Source organism: Hibiscus syriacus, unplaced genomic scaffold, assembly GCF_006381635.1.
Source record: "Hibiscus syriacus cultivar Baekdansim isolate YM2019G1 unplaced genomic scaffold, ASM638163v2 tig00018070_pilon, whole genome shotgun sequence".
Taxonomy (NCBI): Eukaryota; Viridiplantae; Streptophyta; class Magnoliopsida; order Malvales; family Malvaceae; genus Hibiscus; species Hibiscus syriacus.
Genome location: NW_024062426.1, coordinates 45,854 through 54,911, shown reverse-complemented (window position 1 = coordinate 54,911; position 9,058 = coordinate 45,854). Strand labels below are relative to the sequence as shown.

General features: G+C 31.9%; 2 protein-coding genes across 2 annotated transcripts; one reads left to right on the top strand and one right to left on the bottom strand.

The window, feature by feature from the left end:
• Window positions 1-1,802: 1,802 nt before the first annotated feature.
• Window positions 1,803-3,288, top strand: LOC120209048 (aspartic proteinase PCS1-like). The gene has a single exon (XM_039208133.1). It carries the CDS (start codon window positions 1,828-1,830, stop codon window positions 3,139-3,141), a length of 1,314 nt encoding a protein of 437 aa, XP_039064064.1. The 5' UTR covers window positions 1,803-1,827; the 3' UTR covers window positions 3,142-3,288.
• A 4,495-nt stretch (window positions 3,289-7,783) lies between these two features.
• Window positions 7,784-8,626, bottom strand: LOC120209045 (protein TPX2-like). Its single transcript, XM_039208129.1, has 4 exons — window positions 8,529-8,626; window positions 8,391-8,450; window positions 8,133-8,227; window positions 7,784-8,062 (listed from the first exon to the last, which is right to left on the bottom strand). Exons 1-4 carry the CDS (start codon window positions 8,541-8,543, stop codon window positions 7,933-7,935), a joined length of 300 nt encoding a protein of 99 aa, XP_039064060.1. The 5' UTR covers window positions 8,544-8,626; the 3' UTR covers window positions 7,784-7,932.
• Window positions 8,627-9,058: the final 432 nt, after the last annotated feature.

The window sequence follows — 9,058 nt, the reverse complement described above, 5'->3', positions numbered from 1 at the left end:
AAATGATTTACGATATGATTTTTACGTAGTCATTTTCCGAATTTTTTTCACTTCAAAATAATAAATACTCAAAATATTTATTTTATGATTTATATTATAAAATATTATAATATCATTTTAAATCAAATATTAATTATTAAAATTTAAATATATTTATTAATATTTCTAATAATAATATAATATTTTAAAATTATAATAAATCGTTTTATAATAATATATTATATTTTTTATTTTTAATAATATATAGATTATTAATATTATATTATTTATTATTTCATAGAAATACTATTAATTATATTAATTATCATTTATTAATATTAATCTAATAATCTAATATTTTAATAAATATATTAAAATATACTAATTAATATTTTTAAAATATAATAACACTATTACTTTATAAATAATTAATATAATTTATATATTTTTATTTCAATAAAATATATCAATATTAATATTTTTATTAATAAAATTATAAAAAATTATTTAATAATAAATTATTTTTCTTTTTGAAAATAATATTAAGTTTTATGTAAATAATATTTTTATTGTCAATATTTGTAAAAATATTTTTTTAAACTCATCATAGTGGAAAAAAATTTAAAACGTTTTTTAGAAAATGTTTTTCAGAAAAATATAATTCATTTTACGGAAAACATTTTCCGGAAAACGTTTTTCAGAAATGTAATTCATATTCTAGAATTCAATTTCCAGAAAATTAATAACAGCCAAACAAATAGGCCTTAAGTCTCGGGGATATTTAATATGTTGCCCAATTATGCTTCTACCTGTAGCGTATTTAAAAATTTCAAATTGGAGGTCTAAAAATTTTAATGCTCATTTTTTCAATTAAACGGATGTGCAAAATTTTTAATTTTTTCTTATTTCATTTACATATTTGTTTGGAAATGTTTCTCCAAACGAGTTTTTTAAATACAAAAATATTATTTATTCAACTTCTTAATTTAGGTCAATAATCACTTTTTAAATGTGAATTTTTTTATTAAAAAAATGTGTTTGATATTACTTTTGTGTTTCAAACAGATTTTTAAGCCAAAATAATTTCTATAAATATTCCTTAACGACCCCTTGATCACTTATCGAACTCGTAAGGGACCAAGTGCATCCGCTTCTAGCCATTGTACTTTTACAAATTTAAACTTTAATATTTGTACTTTTAATTTCAGTAACTTAGTTTCCCCTATTTCTTTAATATAAAAAATTAAATTTAATAGATAATGTTGTTCAATGATTTATGATTGTGAGCGTATATTAATATCTAGTTTGATGGTCCAATACATGAAGAGATCAATAAATTAATTAAATAAGCATAGTATGAATATGGACATGCAACATTAAATTCAACCTTTAGAAATAAAATAAATATTATAACGGCATATAAAATCATTTATTATTTTTATATAGAATAAAATAGGCTGATTGAATTAAAAATAATGTAGAGGTGGAAGGAAAAGAAAAAACAAATTGTGCATAATAATTTTTCACTACCAACATGCACATAAGAGACATGACATGATAGATAGGTGCGTATTATTGTAGATCAAAAGTAGTGGCCACCATTTTAATTATGAATCATAAGAAGATCTAACCGCTACATTAAGAATAACGTGTCTTCTTCTTCTTCACTGTGGATTATATACTTTTCTTTTTTTGAATTCTCTCTTTCTTCCACAGTAGGCCATAACCTGTAGCCATTACTTCCCCCTCTTTTCCCATATATAATTATATAAATACGACCCCCATTCTCCCCTTCGTTTTAAAACACCACCATCACTTTCCTTCTTCCTCTTCCTTTTGAAACCGTACATGGCTGCTCTCTGCAGATTTCTCAACTTTCTCTTCTTTCTTCACTTCATCGTTTCTCAAGCAAAACCAACGCAAAAGGAAAACGACACCGTTTCCCTCTCTTTCCCTCTGACTTCCCTCCGTTTCTCTGCTGATGTGAAGTTTCAGTCTTTAGTTTCAGTGTCCAAGCATGCTTCGATGAGAAGGCCGACGTCGTATAATTACAAGACGACGTTCAAGTATTCGATGGTTTTGATCGTGGCTTTGCCGATTGGCACTCCGCCGCAGACTCAGGAGATGGTGTTGGACACCGGAAGCCAACTCTCGTGGATTCAGTGTCACAAGAAGGCTCCCAAAAAGCCGCCACCCGCGGCGTCGTTTGATCCTTCTCTCTCTTCTTCTTTCTCGGTGTTGCCGTGTAATCATCCTCTCTGTAAGCCTCGGGTTCCGGATTTTACCCTCCCGACGTCGTGCGACCAGAACCGTCTGTGCCACTATTCTTACTTCTACGCCGACGGAACACTCGCCGAGGGCAACTTGGTCAGAGAAAAGTTCACCTTTTCACGTTCCCAGAGTACCCCTCCTTTGATCCTCGGTTGCGCCACCGATACCAGTGAGGACAAGGGAATTTTGGGGATGAACCTCGGGAGGTTCTCCTTCGCTTCCCAGACCAAAATCTCAAAATTCTCCTACTGTGTCCCGACTCGTCGGACCCAACCCGGAGTTTCACCGACCGGGTCATTTTATCTGGGCCAAAACCCGAATTCCCACGGGTTTCAGTATATTAACCTTCTGGTTTTTCCTCATAGCCGAACCATGCCGAATATGGATCCTTCGGCTTACACACTCCCAATGCAAGGGATAAGAATCGGAGCCAAGAAGCTAGCAATCCCCGTTCATTTTTTCCGACCCGACACCGGTGGGTCGGGTCAAACCATGATCGACTCAGGCTCCGAGTTCACTTACTTGGTGGACGAGGCCTACAACAATGTGAGAGAAGAAGTGGTACGACTGGTAGGTCCGAGGCTTAAAAAGGGTTACGTGTACGGTGAAGTGGCCGACATGTGTTTCGACGGCAACCCAATCGAGATCGGACGGTTGATAGGCGATATGTCGTTCTTGTTCGAGAAAGGGGTGGAGATCGCGGTGGATAAACATCGGATTCTAGCCGACGTCGGTGGCGGGGTCCACTGCTTGGGGATCGGACGATCGAATGTGCTAGGAGTCGCGAGCAACATAATCGGGAACTTCCATCAACAAAATCTATGGGTGGAATTCGATCTGGCGAACAGGAGAGTGGGATTCGGTAAGGCTGATTGTAGCGGAGCCGTATGAAGAGGAGAGAGGGCCCCATCTGTACGAGATGATCGGGAAAAGGAAATATCTAATCGGACGGTGTAGATGAAAAGGTGAAAAAGAGAAGTGTCATGTGAAGAACATGGGTTTTGTTTGGGAGAATTATCGAACAGCTGTTTGAGTTTATAGCAATCGCATGTACTTCATCTTCCGGTTGCAGTTGGAGCGTTGTCTGATACTGGTAGTGGATGTTTGAATGGGGCACACTGTCGAAAGAGACTTAAGTTATATTTGTATATACGAGGACATAAAATTAATTACGTTATAAAAATATAAATCATGAATATTATTATCGATATCAAGTTATTTAAGTACTTTAATAATTTATTTTTTAATAAATTATACTAAGACTGTACGTATAGATTGATTAATTCAAAACAAGTATTATAAACTTATTATTGGGATAACCTCCTCAATCCAATTATTCCATCTATAACATTTATGATTTGAACTTTATTTAAAAGTCCTAATATTTCATCTCAATTGACCAATTAATGGTTGGTTCTTTAATAATTATATTTGATAAATGATATGTAAGTTTAACTTTAAAATTTATTTATCATTTTATTTGATAAACGAAACGTGAGTCACCTTTAAATTTTAAATTTTATCGATGAAATATATGTTATCATTTATGAGATCAATCTCATATAGAGATAGGCATAAGACTCAGATCTTACATTTTTGAGTTTAATCTAATTTCATAGGATTGAGTTTCTTTTTAATTGATTTAGGATTAAGTTAGCCATTTTTTAAAGAATAAAATCGAACTGAGTCGAAATTCAATTAAATTCCTATATTACTTGATAAAAATGTATGTAATCTAATTGGATTTTAAAACGGAGTAGAATCTCTTTAAATCTGAATCATATCGAGTGATATGATAGTGAAATTCAAACGGATTAAAACCTTAACCCAACCAATACTCTCTAATTGCAAGTTATGATCTTGACCTAGGTAAGAAGTAAGGTGAAAAGATCACAAGGAAAATGATTGATTGAATAAACACAAGAGCGATAACAATACAATACAATATAATACAATTAAATAAGGGTAGATGGATCATAACAAAACAAAGGCTTTGCGTTTGGTTTGGATCGACTGTGTTGATCACGAAATTCAACTACTATCAATTAATTAATTTTCAACTTTTATTTTAGATTACCTAAGAGTTGGGGTCGGGGGTTTAGTTGGATGCATGCCAAGTGGACGACAGCTTAATTAACTCTTTCGTATACTCTCTTATTCCCGACATTCACAGGATTAGTTAATGCTAAACGTATCAATAAACATATTTACCTTAAAGAAATAATATCTTTAAAAGATGGGTCTATATATAAAAAGGAAAAGAAGAAAGGAAGGTGAGACATGATTGAGTGTAGAAGCTAAGAAAGAAGGAATTACGAAGGCAACACAGCTGTGAAAGTGATAAAGTCTCACTTTTTCCCTAATTTTCTCGAGAAACTAACACGCACGCCCACTTTCTATTCAGCCTTCTTAAAAGGAAAATCAGAGGGGAAAATGATTGCTTCGGGGTGAAAATGGAAACAATCACCGTCATTGTTGACGAAAAAGGGCAGCAAGATAAAAACAAAACGACACGTACAGACAAACCAACAATACGCAATTTGCTATTTCATTGCTAATTTAATTATTATTTTTATATTGTTATTTTAGAGAAAATCTCTTGAGATGAAGTTGATACTTGCTATATTTAACAGTAATATAATCATTCCAAGGTCAATGTAGGATCATTTCTCATTCAATGGCCATTACTATTTTCTTTGTTAAATCAAATATATGGATGGGAGTCTTAAAATTTAAAATTATCTTATATTTTAAGTTTTTATGTATTTTTTATTAAAAAATTATTTTTATTCCCTTGTAGAACTTTATAAGTTAAAGATGAAATTTTAAAAATTCAAGTTTGTCACTTAACGTAAATTTCTACATCCATTCTTAATCAAGTAGGTAATTTATTTTAACAGATAAGTTCGTATAAAGTAATTTTATTCATAATTTAATAAGATTATTTATCCATCAACAATATTATACATTTAAATAAAATTTTATAGAAATTTATCGAGTGATTTATATAATAAAAAAGGGTGTTGTTATTTTTTAAAATTTTAAATTCGAACAATTATGTCTACAAAATATATGTACACCAATAAAAAATTCTAAAAAGACATTACTATTTAATTACCCTAATTTGTCCTTTTCTTTTTTGCTCGCATCTTTCTATCTTCATCTCCTTCGTTTTTCTTGTATAAAATTTTCGGCTCTCTTTCTTCGTCGTCCCATCTCCCTTTCTTCGATTCTCAAACATCTCTCCTTTTTAGGTTTTTTATGCTTAATTCAGTGGATGTTGCTTTGATTAAAAAAAAGTAACATTTATAAATAAAAAGAAAAAAAATCAAACCAAATCATATAAGCCTATGTATTTTTTTTATAGAAGCTAATATTCTTTTAAATTGGTGAGAAAGGAAAATGTGAGGTTTAAGCCGCGTTGTACGTATAAAAGGAAAAGGAGGAGGAGAAAACACAAGCACTTGTTTATAAAACAAAGCATCATTGCAATTATAAGCCTTGAGAAATTAAATATAATCGTTTTCTTTATAAAAAAAAGAAGAAAAAGGAAGGCATTAGATTAAGTTGTAGGTCAGGGAAAGCAGCCATTGGGACGGAATATATGATGGCAGAAGGCAGAAGGAACCCACAGAAACTTTGGGGGTTTATCTAATACTAAATTGCTAACTAATCATCACAATGTCTTTTGCTTGACTCACTGCCTTTGCTTTATGCTTATCCTCCTAAGCCATTCATGAGCTAATTAGTGGCTTTGGATGTTTAAGTACGGTTGAAGAACTTGGTGATAGAGTTTGGAGACCAATTTAAAATTTTAAAAACTTTAGAGGTTAAAATTAAATATTTCAAAAGGATTGAATGATTCAATATATATATATATATATATTAAAAATGGGGTCTAACTAAAATTTTTGAAATTTTGAGAGGCTTATTGAGAATTTTTAAAAAATATTGGGGGGATTTAATTAAGAACATTCAAAAATTAAAAGCTTAATCTGAATTCCTAAAATTTTGTAGGGCCAAATTAAATTTTTAAAAAGTTTTAAGAGTCAAAATTATAATTTTTCAAATTTTGAGGGAGCCATGACCCCCACTAGTTTATTCCATATAATATAAGTATATAATTAACTAGAGTGACTACCATGATCTCTTATGGACCAACTTTGTACCATTAATTAATGAACTATGTACCAAAGGAAAATTGGAACAAAGAATGAAATTAATGAAATATGAGTTTTATATTATCTACTCTGTAAAAGGTTTAGGATTTAGGGTTACATATTTTAAAATTTATGATTAAATTTTAAGAGATGATAATTTGAACAATGCTATACGATATGTTATAACGCCTCCATCCAACTTTCGGAATATTTTAGCGTTAGAGTTTCTTTTGGTGCTTGATCAATATTTCGGTTCGAGTTATTTTCGGCCTTTTGTTCGATCCTTGGATTTGGTTGGTTATCTTACTAAAATTTGGGCTTCAAATGTTTTGGGTTTGAGTTTGATATGGGTTAGAGTCCTACACTTTTTTTTTGGGTTTCTTAGGCTATATAATCCATTCCTTCTTTAATGAAAGTTTCAAACTATATAAAGAAAGGGTAAATTATGTGTTAGTACTTAAACTATTAGTTTTGATCTATTTTAATACTTAAATTTTTTAATTTTTCAAAACCATACATAAAGTTTAATTTTTATTTCATTTTAGTACCCCATTAAAATTTTGCTTTAATTTGAAAAAAATGAAACTTTAGGTCTAAAATTGATTAAAACTGGTAGTTTAGGTACTAAACGTGTTACGTTTTTAACGGCAAGGTACTAAAATGAAATAAAAACTAAACGTTAGGTATGGTCTTGAAAAAAATTAGAAGTTTAGGTACTAAAACGGACCAAAACTGATAGTTTAAGTACTAAATACATAGTTTACCCATAAAGAAAAATTACAGCCATTAACTATTAGTAAGATTACATTTTCGTCATTCAATTCTAAAAAAAATATGCTTTCATCACTAGATTAATCATTTTCTATCATTTTACGTAGTGAGTTTGAAAATGAGAAGATTTAGAAGTTATTTTTAGTTTTGAATTTTACTTGGTTTTAAGGAAAATAAGATGAGAAAATTGAAGATTTGATCCAAGGAATTTGTCGATAATGTAAATATTGTGGGCTACATTTCTTACTATTTAAAGGTCATTTTATCCTCCCATTAGAAGTATGAATCAACCATTCGTGTAGACTACCTTTAAAATGTTATTAAGTATAATCATGTTGATTAGTTCGGCCATGGAATTTGTCGTTGAAGTCTATATTCGTCCGTTTAACGGTCTAAGTAAAGATTAATCTCGTTGAATCGGGTATGACTATAAAATGACAAAGTTCTTTGTTCAAGTAATCATAGATAGAAGAGACAAGAACAGAAAGGAAGTTTTGAGTTTCTGATGCCAAAAAGTAAACTTCAATCCGTCTTTATTCGACACTACACGATGAACCCTAGGCGAAGGATTTTCTGGCTACATATATCACGATGTTTAAACAGACAAAACACAGGCAACGACAAAAAGAGAAGTGACAAATGTGACATAAAACGGAACATCCTACGTTGATATTGTACATTGATCATGCATGCATGCACGTAGTCCATCAATCCCATTGGCGTTCACTGTCAATTAGGTTCAAACAGTGATTCATTTGATGGGGTTCCAAGCGTGAGCATGCTGGAAATAGTAGAGCTCATTCTCGGAGATGCAGCTCCAGCATTTCGAGCTCACCGACCGGAAACTCGGCTCTCTCGGAATCGTTAAAGGCCGGTTCGATCTGCATTTCCAAATTATTATTTACTATACATTTCATGCATCATCTTATTATTATGCTTTGCTATTTATACCTCTGAGGGAAGAAGGGCCTGTCGAAAAAAGGCATGAGCTGAGCTTTTGGAACCATCTCCTTCCTTAGCGAACGGATCTCTTCGTCTTCAATCATCTATCACACCACTCGTTAATGTCATTAGTGTATTTAATCAATCAATTAATTTTTCATTATAAATTAATATCACATTTTAAATAAGTAAGAGACATTAAAATCCCATATCAGAAAAAAATAAAACTTTGACATTAAAAAACGATGACGCCCCACATTCTATTACCTTATGCAGTTTCACTACTTGTCTCTTCTGTATCTTCGATAGATAGAATTTGGTGGCCACCTGATTAATTGAACATACGATAAATTATAAACCGTTAATATTAACTCGGGAAAATCCGATCCGAGTCAAATTACATACGGAATAATTGAACATGGCACGCTTAACAGCTCTTTGTCCAGTGTGAAGCTTGAGTTCTTGTGGCCTTGTATTTTCCTTGGCTGGAGGCTTTGGTGTAACCTATTCATACAATTTTACCTTATTTTATTTCTAAACCCCAAGACCAGTGTAACGAAACAAACTATGTACCGACTTAGAATTTAACTTAAACGAAAACGAACGAGAAAGAAGACAAAACGAAATAAGAGAAATCGGGGTATCGAAAGACATGAAACGGTGGGGATGACCTTGAATGCGGATTTGGGGTTTGATCTCTCCATGTTGGCTTTAGCTTCCATGAACCAAATATGCATCCAAGTGAAGAGCAGAAGTGGAATTTAAACTCATGCTGGGAAAGAAGAAGGAATCAATGTTTGGAGATTTGTAACCATCTTTCGGTGCTTTATCTGTTAAAATGACCATCCAGCTCAGTTGGTAGAGCTCTTAACCTTGAGGTCGTGGGATCAAGTCTCATGGAGGGCATTTCATAATTCGGAGGTCTCCTACGGAAA

Coding starts and splice junctions, on each gene's coding strand:
- LOC120209048 (XM_039208133.1), top strand. CDS start 1,828: ATGGCTGCTCTCTGCAGATTTCTCAACTTTCTCTTCTTTCTTCACTTC.
- LOC120209045 (XM_039208129.1), bottom strand. Junction 8,228..8,390: donor AAGTAGTGAAACTGCATAAG/GTAATAGAATGT, acceptor GTGGTGTGATAG/ATGATTGAAGACGAAGAGAT. Junction 8,063..8,132: donor AGGCCCTTCTTCCCTCAGAG/GTATAAATAGCA, acceptor TTGGAAATGCAG/ATCGAACCGGCCTTTAACGA.